At 44.0% G+C, this 17,779-nt stretch overlaps 1 protein-coding gene across 1 annotated transcript in view; it reads right to left on the reverse strand.

Moving 5' to 3' along the window:
- The window catches only part of LOC135877486 (cytoplasmic dynein 1 heavy chain 1), a 76,191-nt gene that overhangs the window by 48,461 nt on the left and 9,951 nt on the right, over window positions 1-17,779 (reverse strand). The window contains exons 5-18 of the mRNA XM_065402927.1: window positions 13,328-13,514; window positions 12,854-13,125; window positions 12,084-12,311; window positions 9,923-10,999; window positions 9,078-9,257; window positions 8,433-8,582; window positions 4,441-4,587; window positions 4,117-4,257; window positions 3,726-3,902; window positions 3,489-3,599; window positions 3,280-3,399; window positions 2,709-2,948; window positions 1,941-2,096; window positions 438-551 (exon numbers count right to left, since the gene is read on the reverse strand). Of these exons, the coding sequence (XP_065258999.1) occupies window positions 438-551; window positions 1,941-2,096; window positions 2,709-2,948; window positions 3,280-3,399; window positions 3,489-3,599; window positions 3,726-3,902; window positions 4,117-4,257; window positions 4,441-4,587; window positions 8,433-8,582; window positions 9,078-9,257; window positions 9,923-10,999; window positions 12,084-12,311; window positions 12,854-13,125; window positions 13,328-13,514 (3,300 nt within the window). The remainder of the gene's footprint in view (window positions 1-437; window positions 552-1,940; window positions 2,097-2,708; window positions 2,949-3,279; window positions 3,400-3,488; window positions 3,600-3,725; window positions 3,903-4,116; window positions 4,258-4,440; window positions 4,588-8,432; window positions 8,583-9,077; window positions 9,258-9,922; window positions 11,000-12,083; window positions 12,312-12,853; window positions 13,126-13,327; window positions 13,515-17,779) is intronic.

Below are 17,779 nucleotides of genomic sequence, written 5' to 3' on the forward strand. Positions count from 1 at the left end.
ATCAGTGAAGCTGGACAAGTGTTTGAGAAAAGTGCTAATTTAGATCAACTTAATTTCAAGAAACAGATATAGCATCAATGCTTGTCCTCTGCAGATATAGCCTATAATTAAATATATTTAAGGTTGTGCAGTTTCTGCAATCCTGATAATTTTTCAAGTTTTGCTTTGTAAGCCTTATCCTGTTGAAGCTTCAGTTAAGAGGAAAAGTTATTTCTGCCGCTCAGTGCCGCAAGTTAGATTAAGATAGAGGCTGCATTCTCAGTAATGACTTCTATTTTTCATATGCCAAAAAGACCCAGATACATAAGCACCATACCATATATTCTGGCTCATTTTCAAGTTGTTAGAGCATTTAAAATGTATTTTTCACCTAAAAGGCGAAGAGTCTAATAGTATAGTTGTAGTTATGATTTCTATATACTGAATAAAAAAGGTACCTTGCGAGGCTGTACTGAAACCCATGGCTGCTCCTTCATCTGATCAATCTGGTCCCAGACCTTGGAAAGCTCAGACCAAACTCCTTTGAGGTCTTGTAACTCTTCTAAAGCTACCTACAGTACAAAGGGATACATCAAACTTTGTTCAGTAATATAGAAAGGATAGATACTTATTACCATTAATTTAGATAGAACTTCTTAAACAAATCATTGGGATAGGAACTTGGCCAGGGTACTGGTAATTGGACAGAGACTTGATCCTAGAGCTTGCCTAGCGCATCTCTGGTGGCCCAAAAGGAGTTATCATATGTTGGCTGCTCAGTAGCTTAAGTCAGGGCTTGTCTCCATGGCAAGTTACTGCACAGCACACAAGAGTGAACGCCTATAGTATATCAAACTTGCCTTGCAGTAACGTCTCATGTGGATGCTGCTACAGTGCAGTGAAAGTCCTGGAGCGTGGCTTCGCATAATATGACTCAGAACAGCATTTCTCAAACTGGGGGCCGCGGACTGGGAACAGTGCTATCTCCTGGAGGCTACTGAAGCCGAACTGGGGAGATTTTAGACACTAAAAGTGCAGTGGCACAGCAGGGCTAAGGCAGACTCATTGCCTGCCCTGGCTCTGCGCAGCTCCCTCTGGCCTCCGGCAGGGGGGGCGGGGGCAGGCAGCGAAAGAGTAGAAGAGGAGCAGGGTGTCTCCGCGCGTTGCCCTAGCCCTGAGCGCCGACTCCGCAGCTCCCATTTGCTGGGAACTGCGGCCAATGAGAGCTGCGGGGGCGATGCCTGCAGGCAGGGGCAGTGCACAGAGATCCCCTGGCCCTCCGCCTAGGAGCCGCTGCCAGAGAGACATGCTGGTTGCTTTCGGGAGCCGCCCAAGGTAAGTGCCACCCGGCTGGAACCTGCACCCTTCAGCCGTATCGGCGGGTAGCAATCGATTTATCCGGGATAGATATATCGCGTCTCGTTAAGACGAGATATATCGATCCCTGAACGCGCTCACCGTCTACTCCGGAACTCCACCAGAGCGAGCGGCGGTAGCGCAGTCGACGGGGGAGCCGCGGCAGTCGATCCCGCGCCTTGTGGACCCCAGGTAATTCGATCCAAGATATTTTGACTTCAACTACGCTATTCGCGTAGCTGAAGTTGCGTATCTTGGATCGTTCCCCCCCACCCCCCCCCAGTGTAGACCAGCCCTTAGTCTCATCTCTAGTTAGTTTAATGGCCAGATTTCTACATCTTATAAAGCTGTCCTCAAGTGTCTGTGGTTGCTGTCTCAGTGTAAAACCTAAGGGCTGATTGGGTATTGAGACTGAGTTACTCACCCCTAAGGCTGGACTATCCCAGTTAAGGATAGGGCACAGTGATAGGGAAGCATGAAGGGAGAACCATTGACTGCTATGCCTTCTCTATGAATGAATTGAAGGACTTCTGCCTACAAGAAGTCATCTGTCCAGAACCATTTACAAGCACCAAATTCATGGATTTTTTTAAAACAGTTTGTACCTGCACACGTTCTTCACTGCCACTGAGTAGTCCTGTATCTGTTAGCTCAAGAGCTTCTTTGGCCTTTGCACATTTCTCACGATCATCTTTCAACCTACCAAATTTTCCTTCGTAAATGGTAAGTGCTTGAAGAGCCTCCTCTGGACGCAAGTTTCCCTAGAAACAACAACATTAAGGACAACATGGCACAGATGTTAAGAGTTCGGGTTTAGCACTTAAAATCTGTGCAGAAACTACTTCTGATTAGCATCAGACACCATGCCATCTCTTCTGCTTTAAGGAATTTTCAGTTTCCCTGGCAGACCTTTAACTCTGGGTATATGAGTTACAGATCCCTTGCCTGGGTAAGCATCTAAAGAATCATCTTGGCAGAAGAGATTTTTTTAGCAGACGCTAGCTAGTAACATTTACTTTAGGACACAGGTTCAACAAGATTCTTCTTCTCATCAAATGCTCTATAGAGTGCACACTCCTTATTGCTAGTTAAATTTGTAAAAATCAAGTTACAATAGAAGCGTTTCTGTTTTAAACTGCAAGTTAAGTCAGGGAAAGTGTTGGAGTTTTAAACCAAGAGCGAAAGACAATGTACAATTTCTGCCAAGTCACTAGGAAACCCCGTAGAGAGGATTCACATATCTGCATCAAAATCAGTAAAGGTAACATCTATGTCCCCCGACCCCTCCAGTCTATTTCAGGGTTACTGAACAACCTGTTACAGAATGCTGACTTTCTATAGTGAGTTCAGCAAAGAGACATGAAAAAACTCACTGTCACAGGCTTAGTTTTCTCCCAGTCAGTCAGCAGGTCAGTTGTACGGCTCTCCACTGCTCGATCCTCTTGAACTATCTTCATTTGCAAGTTTGCTACTTGTTGCTGAATGGCAGAATCCTTGCGACGCATTATGTCATTGAAAGCACCCCACTCTCCTTCAATGTTGTCAATGTATAACCAGGAGGAAGGGAACTGGAACCTCTGTTTCTCTAGCAAGCGCTGACCATTGCGGTAAAGCTACAGTCCACACAAACATTGTTAGAAGGTAAACTACTTTAATTTCTCTGTTCGCTAGAAGTTCAATTAGAAATTCAGATAGCCAGAAGTCTAAAGAGAAATCAGCAATAGATCAGCCTAAAGAACCCTCAGAAGTATGAAGTAACTCAGTAAAGCTCACTATAGAATCTTGGTTTGAAAGTGTTTATCTAGAAGAGTTACTAGGACAGGAGATTAGAAGCAGGGTTTCTCTTAGCAGGCTTAGACTGGTCATGATCAATTGTCCCCTCACTGTAAAAAAGCTTTTAAGGATTTCCAGAAACAAGATGTTAGTAAGAAAGTGACAACTTACCTCAACTTGTTTCTCAAACTGCTTGATTTTACGTTTCAGGGATTGTACATATGTGATGAATGTCACTGCATCTGATGTGCTAGCAGTGTCCACTGAATGCTGCTCCAACTCTTGACGGGACTGTTAGAGGAGGAAAAAACCCAGTATTTTAAAGGTGGATGTAGCAAGTTGATATTGTAATAAGGAATCATTGTTTGGACTATTCTTACCTTAGAAATTTGAGAGTGGAACTCTGTCATGTTCTGACCTAGCATTTGGCCAAATTTACTGAGTACTTCCTTATGCCAAGAGTCATATTTCAAGTTCACCTTAGATTGTACCTACAATCAAGAAAGTTTGAGTATTACAATTAGTTATGAAGTCTCATTTTAACCTCTATAAGCCCATTTTGAAGTTTATTTCTCCATGTTACTTTTACAAGATGCATGAAACTTTCAGGTTCTTACCTTCCCATAGTCGATGATAACAGGTCCAAATTCCTTCCTCGTTTCTGCATTGTCAAAGGTTCCTCTAGCCTTCCTTATCTGAACTAAGAGGGCTTGCCACTTATTTAAATCTTCTCCAAGACGGTTGTATATGTTTTCAGCTTGCATATCCCATAAGCACTGGTACTGCAGCCATACCTATTAATAAGTACATTTAAAAAACCTCCATGTAACAGTGAATTTTCAGAATGTAGATACTTTCCTTATTTATGTAACTGAATTAATGGGGATTACAGTAAACAGGTAACATTATTGGATTTAGATGAGCTCTTCTATATCTTTAATCAAAGGTAACGCCCATCAAATGCGTTATTCTACAATTTCAAACTGAAAATCAGAACTCATATCCTACCTTAACGTACTGTTCAACCTCTGTCACAATGCCCATAACAGCCGAATAAGACTCCTCCAGTGCTACAGGACCATCAGGCATCCGTGTTAAGGCATTCCGATAGAACTTCTCTTCCTCAGACAACTCATAGTGTACACCCACCTGACAAGACCCACAATTAAATCCAAGTTGCATATACCAAGTTCAGAATACATGGAGCAATTTTTGAAAATGAAAACTGGCCTTCATAACCATTAAAGATTATCTGTATACTGTACAACTGCAATGCAACAGTTCTAGTTAGAGCCATTTTATTAGATTTATAAATAAATTTATTATACTTACCTGGTATCTTTGACTTTGAATTCTGGGTAGTGATAGTATTACCATTTTCCAGGAAAACATTTCTTGATAGAGCTTATATCTGCATTCTTCAATTGGTGGATTCAAATAGATCACCTGGTTGGTTATCCTCAGTTCATGTACAACATTCTACAGGAATAGAAAGACACCACATTCAGTTTCAATTTTGCTAAATAACAACTTGCTGGGCCAGCTGAAGATAAACACAAAATACATTTTAGACAAAGCCTGCCACCTCTTCTTCTTCGAGTGATAGTCCCAATTGTATTCCACTGACTGTTATTAACAAGCAGGGTGTGAGGAAGATGATGGAACTGTGGAATGGAGCACAGCCGCGCCAAGTGAGGCATCAATCGCAGTCTTGCACCAAGGCGTAATGGGAAGAGAGATATGTACCGAACTCCACATGACTGCCCTACATATGTCTAACTGGTACATTGTGAAGCGCAGTTGTAGTCAATGTTTGCGCTCTTGTGGAGTGGGCTTGTACCCCAAGGCATGGGGACAGTCCCGATAACGGATAGTGAAATGCACCCCAAAACCCACTTCCAAATCCGCTGAATGGAGATCACTTGCCCTTTAATCCTTCGTGCTATAGTGATAAAGTGTCTAGGGGACTTCATGAATCAGCTCATCCTCTGAAGGTAGAAAGCCAGGGCCCAGCAGACATCGAGGGAGTGACGGCGCCATTCCTCCACGGAGGCATGAGGCTTCAGAAAGAAAGCAGGTAAGTGTATGGGTTGGTTGAGAGGAAAATGGAATACAACTTTTGGCAGAAACTTGGGGTGCAAGCACAGTGAAACACTGTCCTTACAGAACATGGAAAAAGCGGAGGGGTTCGTCACCATAGCCCTCAGTTCTCCAACCCAGAAGTATTAGTTACCAGGGAAGTGACCTTTATGGAGAGGAGAGACAGACAGAGGAGGTGGCCAGAGGTTCAAAGGGAAATTTCGTCAACACAGTGAGGAGAAGGTTGAGGTCCCATTGGGGGAGCAATGGATTGAAGGGGAGGATTGGAGGTCCTTCCAAAACCTGGTAGTCAAGGGTGAGTAAAGAGAGTGCCCCTCCGCAGGAGGATGAAAGGCACTGATAGTGATTATGTGCACCTTGATGGAGTTGAGAGGGAGGCCTGACGTCTTCAGGGAGAGAAGATAGTCCAAAAGAAGAGGGATGTCCACAACTTCAGGAGCAAGACCCCTCTGTCGGATCCATGAGGTGAAACACTTCCACTTGGCCCTACAGGACTGCCTTGTGGATTCTTCTCTGCTCTTCAAGAAGATGTCTTGTACTGCTGATGAACGTTCCTGCGCTAGTGAAGATTCTCATCAGAGCTTGTTTTTTTGGATGGGCATCTCTGGATTGGGATGCTGGGTCCTGCAGCCATGTTGTTTGAGGAGTTCTGGAAAAGCTGGCCACCGAAGCAGGGGGATATGCTGACATGTGAAGAAGGGAAACCAGAACCAGCAAGGTCAGAAGAGGCCAGAGTGACCGTCATTCTCTCCCATCTGATCTTATGTAGGACACGTGGCAGAAGCTTTAGGGAGGAAAAGCATAATTGATCTGGTCGGACCTGAAGAGGACTAGGGCATCACCTTGGGAAAGGTCAATGAGCCCCTCACTCTCCCAGAGGAATATTGGGTGCATTTGCTGTTGACATGGGAGGCGAAGAGGTCCCTGATCAGAATCCCACAGCATTTAAAAATGTTGGTGACCACGGTGTTGTGGAGCTCCCATTTGTGATCGGTCATGAATTTCCTGCTGAGAGAGTTTGCAATTATGTTTGAGTTCCAGGGAGGTATGTTGCTGACAACGGGATCTTGTGAGCAATGCACCAATCCCGAAGATGAACTGCCTCCATACAAAGCATAGGTGGCCTCATGCCCCCTTTTTTGTTGATTTAGTAAACAGTGATAGTCTTGTCTGACATGATGAGAACATGATCTAGGATATTGATGGGCATCCAGGATTCCAATACTCCTGAGTCATGTGCTCACCCATGTGGGCACCCCATCTGACAAGTAACGCATCTGTGATGATCGTCATGCTTGGAGGATGGAAGGAATGGTATTCCGGTTCAGACCGGACCTGGATCCGTCCACCACTAGAGGGAAGAGAGAAGCTCTTGGGGAATGGTTAGTAGAAAGTCCGTGATATAATTTATGGGAAAATAGGTCCTCCGGAGCCACTGCTGTAGGCAACGAAAGTGGAGAGAAGTTAAGGCAGTAATGTATGTAGAAGTCACCATATGGCCAAGAAGAGAAAGGCAAGTCCTGGCCAGAAGAGAAGGACTGGAAATTGAAGTGGAAATCAGCTCTTGTAGGGCCTGGAACCTGTCCTCCGGGAGGTGGGCACATGCTTATATTGCATTGATACAGGCCCCAATGAATTCTAGGGACTGTGTGGGATCCAATTGATTTTTTGATGTTTACACTCACCGCCAGGAAGGAGTGGAGTGTAAGCAGCATGAAGGTCAAGGAACGACCCTCCCCTTTGGCTGCTAGCAGCATGATCAAATCGTCAAGGGAATATAGAGACCCCTTGGCAGTGGAGCTGGTCCACCGCTCCTGAGAAAACTTTGGTGGAGACTTGTGAAGCAGTGGTGAGTCCAAAAGGTAGAACCTTGAATCTCAGGAAACGTCTGGGTAGGATGGATATCCACGTGGAAGTAAGCATCCTGCATATCCAGAGCTGTAAACCACATGCCTCTTTCTAACAAAGGAACGATGGCTGCTAGGGTGACCATATGAAACTTTGGCTTGTGTATGAAGCAGTTGAGATGATGGAGGTCTAAGATCAGTCTCCACATGCCCCTCTTGGGGACTAGAAAATAGGTGGAATAGAACCCTGCACCCTGACAGGTCATAGGAACAGGTTCTATCACTCCCCTTTGCAGGGGAGAGTCCACTTCTAGGCCGAGTAAGACTTGCACCTGATTGCTGGTGCGTAGATACCCAGTGATCACAGAGCAGCTCTGGAGTCTTTGTGGGAGTAGAGGGAATCATCTGTCTTGGGGGTAGGTGTGTAAGTGGCTGGAGTGTGCCAGACAGTCCAGGCCAGTTGAACAGCATCACTGATTGGTAGAGCCATTCTGGCAAATACCAAGGAGTGTAAGCTATCAGACAGCTGGTGCTGTTTGTTCTGTACAGTGGACTGTGGAGGCTACTAGCCACCCTATGTAACAGTTCTTGGAACTGACAGTAATCCGGGCGTCAGGAGGGAGATGAAGACACTACAGCATCTGGAGATGATGAAGGGAACTGCTCTGGTTCCAGCAGTACTGTCAGAATTGGACTAAGAGGAGCACCTGCCAACACTGGTTCAGAATGCCTACTCAATGACGGACTAAGAGGTGAGGTGGGGGAACTCCTCTTGAGTGGAGTGGGAAGGTTCCAGAGGCAGATACTGAGGCCACAATGCCCAGTATGCCCAACCAGGCAGATCCATTGCTGTGGAGGGCCCCAAAGAGCAGGGTACCAATGGTTCCGTTGCTGGGGAAAGGGAGGGTACGGCCATTGAGTCTGCGGAATCTTAAGGTAATCATACTGGTTATGGGAGGGGCAGATCCTGCACTCTGTCCAAGTACTCCAATGCCAAAAAATCAAAGCCTAGTTTGAATGGCGGTGCCCTCAGAACTCGTGGATCCTCAAGAGCCATAGGGGAATGGGCAGGAACATGACCTGAAGGAGGAAAGTCTAATGTAGAAAGGGGGACTGCCTCGGTACCAAAGGTTCCCTGACTTCAGTGAAGCAAGGGCATGTGTGTGGACCAAGAGATGCTTCTACTTTCAAAAGCTCCAGCTTCTCATGCATGGCGTGTGCATATAACACCCAGTGGAATACAAATCAGGACCATAACTAGAACAACTTGCATTATATAGCAATACGTACCACAAGAGTACTTTTATTTCTACTCAAGGTTCTGTATTGTCTTATTTTAACAAAAAGCATAATGAGTAACCGTCAAATGTAACTTACTTTGATCTTTGGCTCCCCACCAGGCTTGTGACTGACTTGAGGAGCATCTGTATCCATGTCAACTTCTGCTTTATCATCAGCTTGTCCAAGAAGAACTTGGGTCCAAGCTCTCAGCCCAGCCTGTAGTCGAACTCCTAGTATTCGTTCAATCTAACGGAGGAAGAAGCCATATTGAAAACAAATACAAAGAAAACTGGCAGAAAGACACTTATATCATGTGGTGTCTCTGTAAGACTCCCCCATTGTCAAGAAATCCCTGAAATTTTTAGATACAGTAGTACTCTTAAAGGATGAAAATTCAGCTTTACATCTTAACAGGAGTGGGTTTTTTTGTTTTGTTTTTTGTTTTTAATTAAACAAACACTTTTTAAGCAAAGGAAGTTTAAGTCAACATGTTACACTACACTTTAGAGTAGAGTATTTAAAACCTAGGTTTTAGGAGGGGACCTAGATATCAGATTTACTGCCATGCTGTCCTAAGAAAGAGGACTTCACCTTAGCAATATGATTAGTATTGTCCGTATTAAGATGCTGATGTTCACCCACATCTGAAAACCTGTTCCCTACCCTGCCATATTCAACCATCCATTAAGCTATTATCCTGTCACCTTTGAAGGCTATGTTGGCTTTGAGTGAAAGACCTACCTCCATATCCAACTTATTGACCCAGATCGGCAAATTGGAATATGAATGAAGATTCAAGTCATCCACAGCTTTTTGAACTCTGTTCAATATTTCTGAAAAAGTCTTATGATCATACATGCAGGTTTCCAAGGATCGAACTTCCAGGTCTATTTTTTCTTCAATAATGAGCAGATCATCCACCTAAGGGAAAATTTAATTTTAGTACTTTGCTGATACCAGTCGGCCATGTTGATGGAAGTGATAAAACATCCCTCTCTCACACAAACAGAGCTACATCCATTCTTGCAAGGGGGCGAGTCATTACTCTATGTTCATTCATTGAAACTTACTGAAGTCTCTGGGAACTTGCCTGATAATGGAGATGTCAGAATTTGGCTAATTCCCTTAATCTAAAAGGGAGATACTGAGAAACATGCATGCAGGTTTTTAAAAGGTAACTGATGCTATACTAGAGTATAAAGCATTAATACAAAGTGTGTTCATATTATAATCACTAACTAAAAAGTTACAGTAGCTACTTTACTAAATTAGCATTTTTTTTTTTTTTTAAATAAGATATGGTTTCTCTACCACCCCCCAGAGAACTTTTGCCACATTACCAGGTAATAATTTGAGAGCATACATCTTGTCAATTGTTTCTCTGTTCAGTGACTTCTTCAATACTGTAAGACATTATGCAACTATTGCATAGATTCCAAACAGTTAGATTATTTTCCAAGAGGAAGACAGCTGTTGTCCTGAATAGCATACAATCCAAAACTAAACTATTTTGTTGCTAATAAACTCAACTGCCAATGATATGTGCAGAGTCTCACTTAGAAAAAAGAACAATCAGCAGAACAAACCTTTTCTTGGAAGCTGAAGACAGTCTCTGCTAGGCGTTGTACATAGGGGTCAAGTTTGTATGACTCCCACACCAGGGCAATACCTTCTCCAATCAAAGCCTGCACTTCCTTCTTCAGACCGGCTACCAGCAGAGAAATAGTGTTACGCTCTTCCACCTTCTCACAGGTCCGTTCATACGTACGGACACTTTCAATCAGAGAAATGGCAAAAGGATAGAGCTGGTTTGCTTGGTGAGCTTTGTTGACAATTGCAAGTGGAACACGAAATCCAAACCATTTAAGGTTGCGGACTTCTTTTGAGAGTGTTATTATTTCTGGGAGAAAGTTGACTTTTAGTTTGAGGACATTTCCAGTTCGGCCTCTAACACGAGTGCTTTCAATAGTGAAGATACGGCCACACACACCAAGGTTGCGCTGCTGAACCTTCCTTGCCCAATCATCAAATATTTCTTGAGTGTTGAGCTTCATACGGAAGCTGTCTCCATCCTGCTTCAGCTTCTGACCTTCAACATGGTTCTCCCAACCTTTGCCAAGCACATCTTCAACACGCTTCATGTAGGCTGTGAGCTGTCGATCAATCTGTTTGGCCCAGATTATAGACCCAGACACGGGAGGCAAGTCACGAACATGACTCATTTTGCAAGCCTGACTTTGTGGGTATTGTACCTTGAATTTGTCATGAAGAGACTCGATATCATCTTTTACACGCTGGATCAATTGTGTTTGATATTCACGAATAGCACCCCGAATGTGAGGTCTGACAAACAAAGCATTGAATCTGGAGAAGATCCTGAACATTTCATTAGCATTCTTTGCTGTGCCAAGCTGGTCTCGTAGACGAGCAGTTATTCTTGTTTCAACCCTATCAATTCTTTCATCATACCGTTTCATTGCTGCCTCCCAGGCTTCTGTACCTTCTTTGGAAACATCTAAGCCATCTACTTCTTTAACATTCTCATAAGCAAGATTTACTTCTTCAATAGCATTAGCATCTGCAGCATCAAAAAGGACTTCTGCTACCTTCATATCCTGGGGTTCAGGTACATCTCCTTGATTCTGCTGGGCAACAGCTGTGACCTGCATAAAGTCACATAGTTTAGTTAACTCTCCAAGACTCACTGATCTAAAGGTTTTTGTGTCACACACATTTTGAGAGTTAAGCATTTTTTATAGTGTGTACATAAAGACATGCAATTAATTTTTTGCACTGTACTCACAGTTGACTAAATCCTTTGGAACCTAAGGGTGCTAATTTGGTTTTTGTAGGGTATTCATCTGCAAGTAAGATGAGGAGAGTATACCTTATGCTGCACAATGTTTAGCAATAATGAGAGATTCTCCGCTTTAAACTTGTGCTGTAGTTATTTGCCATATTCAAAATCAAGCGATCGAAACTTAAAGCAAGTTATTGTATGCAGTATCCTTTTTTCCATCACATGGAAAAACAAGCCAGCATTAGAGTGCTTTTATTCATGGAGTTAAGTATGTACACTTAGTCTTATTACTAGCAAAAAGTGGACGAATGTAATACCATTCTTCTCGTTAATGTCAGTTAATCATTTTCAGTTTGCTTACTATCTTTCACTACTGTCAGGGTATAAAGACGGAGAATAATTTAACAGGACTGCTCCGTTTGGAAAACTGAAGATTATTTAAAAACATGCCCTCAAGGCCTGAAAATAAATCCCCAGATTCTTTTTCCATTTGAAGAGAGATTATACAGAGAAAAAGGATTGCTGTTTGCATGAATACAAAAGTGATCAGTTACAGATTGAACTGGTACTGGTAAGTTTCTAATGTAGCTGAAAATGGGTCTTTACCACTATGTCACAGATATCAAAACTTTGAAATAACTGTTTAACTTGCTACAGGTCCAGCAGAGGAGCTCGCAGCTATGCGAGTGATTGTATATTCCTTTCCATGGTGGATTTCGAATGCTTCTAAGAGTTCTACCCAAATCCTAATGGTTATGTTTTGCACCTGTGGTTCCTTTAGTCAGCTGTTTGCAGGGGAACACAAGTATTTTTGCTTTTGTGAGTTAATACATTTTAATGTGACTGGCTTGTGTCTGCATGTAGACTTTCATAAAGAGATGGGAAACTGCTATATCTTTACCAGATGTATAGGCAGTTACCCTAATTGGAAAGGAGTGGAACACTACCTGAGGTCTTAAGACTCTCACAATAACTGCTCTCAGCTGCTCATGCTGACGCCTGAACTTCCTCATTTGATCAAGACGAGCTTGCAGTTTCCTGTGAGCAGGATTGATACGCCACACCATCTTCAGATTCTCTTCTCTCTTTCGCTTCACAATGTCTCTCAGCAACACTTGTAGTTTCTCATATTCATCATCCCAAGTTTGGAAGACTTCAAAACATGCAACCATAACCTGAAAGTTTAAGAATGTAAACTTGTTTGACTCTCAAACGACATGCTCTCATATCTGCATTTAGTGTGTTATGTTAGCTATTACCGCATTTGACACCCTAGACCAGGGGTGGCCAACCTGTGGCTCCGGAGCCACATGTGGCTCTTCAGAAGTTAATATGCGGCCCTTGTATAGGCACCGACTCTGGGGCTGGAGCTATAGGTGCCAACTTTCCAATGTGCTGGGGGTTGCTCACTGCTCAACCCCTGGTTCTGCCACAGGCCCTGTCCCCACTCTACCCCTTCCCCTGAGCCTGGAGTGCCCTCGCTCCTCACCCCCCAGAGCCTCTTGCACGCCACGAAACCGCAGATCGGGCGGTGCGGGGAGGGAAGGGGAGCCACTGATTGGCGGGACTGCCAGTGGGCGGGAGGCGCTCAGAGCAGGGGGTGGGGGAGGGGCGCTGATGGTGGGCTGCTGACATATTACTGTGGCTCTTTGGCAATGTACATTGGTAAATTCTGGCTCCTTCTCAGGCTCAGGTTGGCACCCCCCCCTACACGTACCTTTTCAAACTCTTCATAGGCAACATGCATCAGTTTTCTGGTTCCCAATACTTTAAGTAGCTGAGAACTCAGGTCTCTTGAAATGGCTTCCACTAGACGCAGTGCCCTTTGAATGGGGTACTTTGTATTTCTGATTTTTCTCAGATGGGTGAATATTGCCACAAGTGCCTGTCTTATTTTGTCCAGTTCAGTAGCAGACAACAAGTCATTCAAAGGAAAGTCTTTCATCAGTGGATTGTAGTCATTTACAGTTTCCAGTGCCTGTTTTAGACCTAAAGACAATACAAGAGAGTTAAATTTAATTGACCTCTTTGTGTCAATTCCATCTGCCCAGTTGAAAGACAATAGTTTTCATTTCATACAAGGTGAAGCTTTTTGATTGCGATGTTGAAGTTTAACTAGTGTAACTATATCACAAGAGCTAAACTTCCACAGAACCTGCTCATAAATCTACAGCACATTGCAGTTTCTTACCTGTGTCCGTGTCAAAACTGACAGTAGCATGAAAACGTTTGCCATGTTTCAAGATATCTAGCGTCAGGAGGACTTCTGGGCTTTCACGCTTCTCCTGAATGCGGTACAGCGCACGTTCCAAGTTCAGCCAGAAACTAATTTCCTGTAAAGCCGTGCCCGACGCAGGATCTCGATCCAGTTTGGTCACCTTAAAGACAAATGAAATGTTGAAGAGAGACACATGCTTTTGTTGTGTAACTCTTTATTAATAGAAGTGCAAACCTAACAAACAATTAACTGCCTCCACACAAAATTACTAGTTCAACATGCCAAAATAGAAAGATCTAGTCTACACTAGCCCACTACAAGCAATTCACCAAGAACTGTAATAGTGGATGTTGCATGCAGTAGCTGTACACAAAAAGTGTAAGTTACAAAATGTTCCTAGGATAAAAGAAGAGCCAAAATAAAGTGTTTTTACAGGTGAGGAAATGTATTTTTTTAGGCTTCTGGAGGTAAACGGAGAAGGTACAAAGCTGTTATTGCCGCTGCCAAGTGGAAGTGACCCTGTATATACTTGGGTTAGACTGAACTCAGTTAGACATAGGAGTTGTGGCTGCTTTAATAAACAAGTGCAGTTGGTACCCTATCTTCATTTGGTTTAAGTCACCATGAGTTATGCAGAAGGGCACTGACCAAAGCCCCAACATAAGCCATGCTCCTTGGGAACCTGCTGGGTGTACTAAATCAGTCCCAGAGTCCAATGATTGCAGGAGCTGGCAATAAAATGAAAGAAGGAAGCTGTGGCCTCATCCTTTGCCTCATTGTATCCACGCAGGAACAGTGGAGAATTTGGTCATGAAAAAGTAAAAAGCCTGTATTTCATCCTTATTTAGATTATGCCTGTGTGTGTTGCAGCAAGTGGTATGTATGCATCCTATGAAATCTTAAGGTATAAGTTTGCAATACATTAAGGATAGAGCAGCCAGCTTTGCTTATGTTTGCCTCAATTATAGCATCCATCCATAAATTATTTCTAGCACTCAAAATTTAAGACTTGACCCAGATATTTCAAATTAACTAAGTGTCACTGTACAGTATTCTGTTCAAAATTTATCTTCACCACAACTTGAAAAAGCCCCACTCCTCCTTGGCAGACAGATATTATGCCCAGAGAAGAGAGCCCACTGAGGCAAGGGAGTCAGTGGCTCCTTTGGAGGAAGAGTGGTGCATCATTACTCCTGTAACAGAAGGGGAGGAGATGCAAAATACAGCATGGCAGAGACGCTCCTTCTCCTGTGAGAGGGAAGAGTAGAGATGCTGGAAGCCCTACTGCTTTTCCTAGAAAGGAGGGGACGCCACAAGGGGCATTGCTGGAAGGTCAAGGCCTTACTAAGTACCCCAGAGGAAGCCTACAGAGCGGCTGGGTTGGGCATAAAACTGATTAATTCATGCTTAAGTACATTTATTACAGATGTCAGTTCAGGGCATCTGCATTTGTACTTCCCCCTCACTGGGCCAGCAAGGGCACTTACTCCCAAGCGTTAGGTCCCCTGCTGTTGCCTCTCTTGTTTGGAGATCCACATCTCTCCCTTTTAACTCAGGTAGTCCCAGGATGCCTAGTTCCCCATCTTCACTGTTTATTTCCCAGCACAAACAGGTTACCAAGGATACCTGCTTGCTTTCTCTTCACAGACTGATAACAGAGTGACCATCAACACATAGTACCACACAGGTCTAAGCAAGCCAATTTCATTCTTAAAGCAAGTTTCAGAGTGGTAGCCGTGTTAGTCTGTCAAGGTTCCCTCCCCATTCTGAACTTTAGGGTACAGATGTGGGGACCTGCATGAAAGACCACCTAAGCTTATTTTTACCAGCTTAGGTTAACAGTACGCTGCCACCACCAAGCGTTAACCAAATATTTAGGGAGAGCCACTTGGAACTCTGCCTTCCCCCAAATATCTCCCAAGCCCCTAACCCCCTTTTCTGGGCAGACTTGAGAAGATTCCTCCCCCAAGCCTCTACACCCCTTTTCCTGGGTTGGCTTGAGAATCCTCCTCACCAGTTAGTTCTGGTGAACAGATCCAAAACCTTTGGATCTTAAAACAATGAAAAAATCAATCAGGTTCTTAAAAGAAGAATTTTAATTAAAGAAAAAAGGTGAAAGGAGTACCTCTGTAAGATTAGAATGAAAGATAATCTCACAGACAATCAATTTAAAACACAGAAGGTTTCCCTCTGGGCAAAACTTTAAAGTTACACAAAGAACCCAAATTTATCTTCACTCTTATTTGCAAAAGAATCCACAAACAAGAAAATAGAAGTAATAGACTCATAGACTTTAAGGTCAGAAGGGACCATTATGATCATCTAGTCTGACCTCCCGCATGATGCAGGCCACAAAAGTTGACCCACCCACTGCTGGAATAATTCTCTCCCTTGACTCAGCTGTTGAAGTCCCCAAATCATGATTTAAAGACTTCAAGTCGCAGAGAATCCTCCAGGAATCTAACACATTCCTTCTCTAAATACTCACTACCCTATAGGAGTTGGATGGTTCCTTCTTTCTCTGTTTCCGGCAAAAGCCCACACACAGCACAGACAAAAAAGACTTTCCCCCCCTTCCAGATTTTAAAGTATCTTGTCCCCTTATTGGTCCTTCTGGTCAGGTGTCAGCTAGGTTATGTGAGCTTCTTAACCCTTTACAGGTAAAAGAGGAATTAACCCTTAACTGCATGTTTATGACACACACCCCAAATCATAGACAGTGCTAGACCACACTAGCTGTGATTTCTTCCTAGAACTTTAGGAGAAAACAGAATTAATAAGACACATGCACTTTTACATACACTACTGATTATGTAAAAACTAACAATATTTTTCACATTTCAAGGACGATTTTAACCAGTTGATTCTGGGAAACGTTCACGGGAGAGTGCATCAGCCACTTGGTTAGAAGCTCCTGAAATGTGTTGTATTTCAAAATCAAAATCTTGGAAAGCTAAACTCCACCGAAGAAGTTTGTTATTGTCCTTGACGGTGTGAAGCCACTTCAGCGCAACATGGTCGGTCTGTAGTTGGAAACGCCGTCCCCAAACGTATGGGCGTAACTTTTCCAGCGTGTACACAATGGCGTAACATTCCCTTTCGCTGATTGACCAGTGGTTTTCCCTCTCAGACAGTTTCTTGCTGAGAAACATGACAGGATGGAATTCTTGATCCGGTCCTTCCTGCACTAAAACTGCTCCCACACCACGCTCGGACGCATCTGTGGTTACTAGGAACAGTTTGTCAAAGTCTGGGGCCTTCAGCACAGGGTCAGACATGAGTGTCGCCGTAAGCTGGTTAAAGGCCTTCTGACACTCATCAGTCCACTGCACTGCATTTGGCTGTTCCTTTCTGGTTAGGTCTGTCAGTGGGGCGGCGATGTGGCTGTAGTGTGGTACAAATCGCCTGTAATATCCGGCCAAGCCTAAGAAGGATTGGACCTGTTTCTTTGACTTTGGAACCGGCCACTTTTGGATAGCATCCACTTTGGCCTGTAGGGCGTTGATAGTTCCTTGACCCACCTGGTGTCCAAGGTGTCACTCTGTTTAGGCCTATTTGACACTTTTTAGCCTTAACAGTTAGTCCTGCCTGCCTTATGCGCTCGAAGACTTTTTTCAGGTGCTCCAGGTGTTCTGCCCATGAATCAGAAAAAATGGCCACATCATCGAGGTAGGCAACTGCAGATTCTCCCAATCCCGCTAGGAGACCATCTACAAGTTTCTGGCGGGTGCATTTCGCAGCCCGAAAGGGAGCACATTAAATTCATACACCCCTGCATGGGTGATGAAGGCTGACCTTTCCTTGGCGGGTTCATCTAGCGGTACTTGCCAGTACTCCTTGGTTAAGTCTAAGGTAGAGATAAACTGGGACACGCCCAGTTTCTCCAATAGCTCATCTGAGCGTGGCACTGGATAGTTGTCGGGACGAATTACAGCATTTAGTTTACGATAGTCCACGCAAAAGCGTATATCCCCATCTGGTTTGGGAATTAGAACCACTGGAGATGCCCATGCACTGTTAGAGGGGCAGATTACCCCCATCTGTAGCATGTCCTGGATCTCCCATTCTATAGCAGTTTTGGCTTGAGGAGACACCCGGTACAGTGGGGTTCTAATTGGGCAAACATTACCTGTGTCAATAGAGTGGTATGCCCGTTCGGTCCATCCTGGGGTGGTTGAGAACACTGGCGCGAAGCTAGTGCACAGCTCCTTGATCTGCTGTCGCTGCATATGTCCAAGGGTCGTGGAGAGGTTCACCTCTTCCATGCCACCGTCACTTTTCCCTTTGTAGTAGACACCTTCAGGCCACACAGCGTCATCTGTTCCCTGGGCTGTAAACTGGAAAACCCTTAATTCTCTGGAATAGAAGGGCTTTAGAGAATTAACATGGTATACCTTAGGCTTTAATTTTGAGGTGGGGGATGCT

Source organism: Emys orbicularis, chromosome 4 (assembly GCF_028017835.1).
Source record: "Emys orbicularis isolate rEmyOrb1 chromosome 4, rEmyOrb1.hap1, whole genome shotgun sequence".
NCBI classification, from domain to species: Eukaryota; Metazoa; Chordata; order Testudines; family Emydidae; genus Emys; species Emys orbicularis.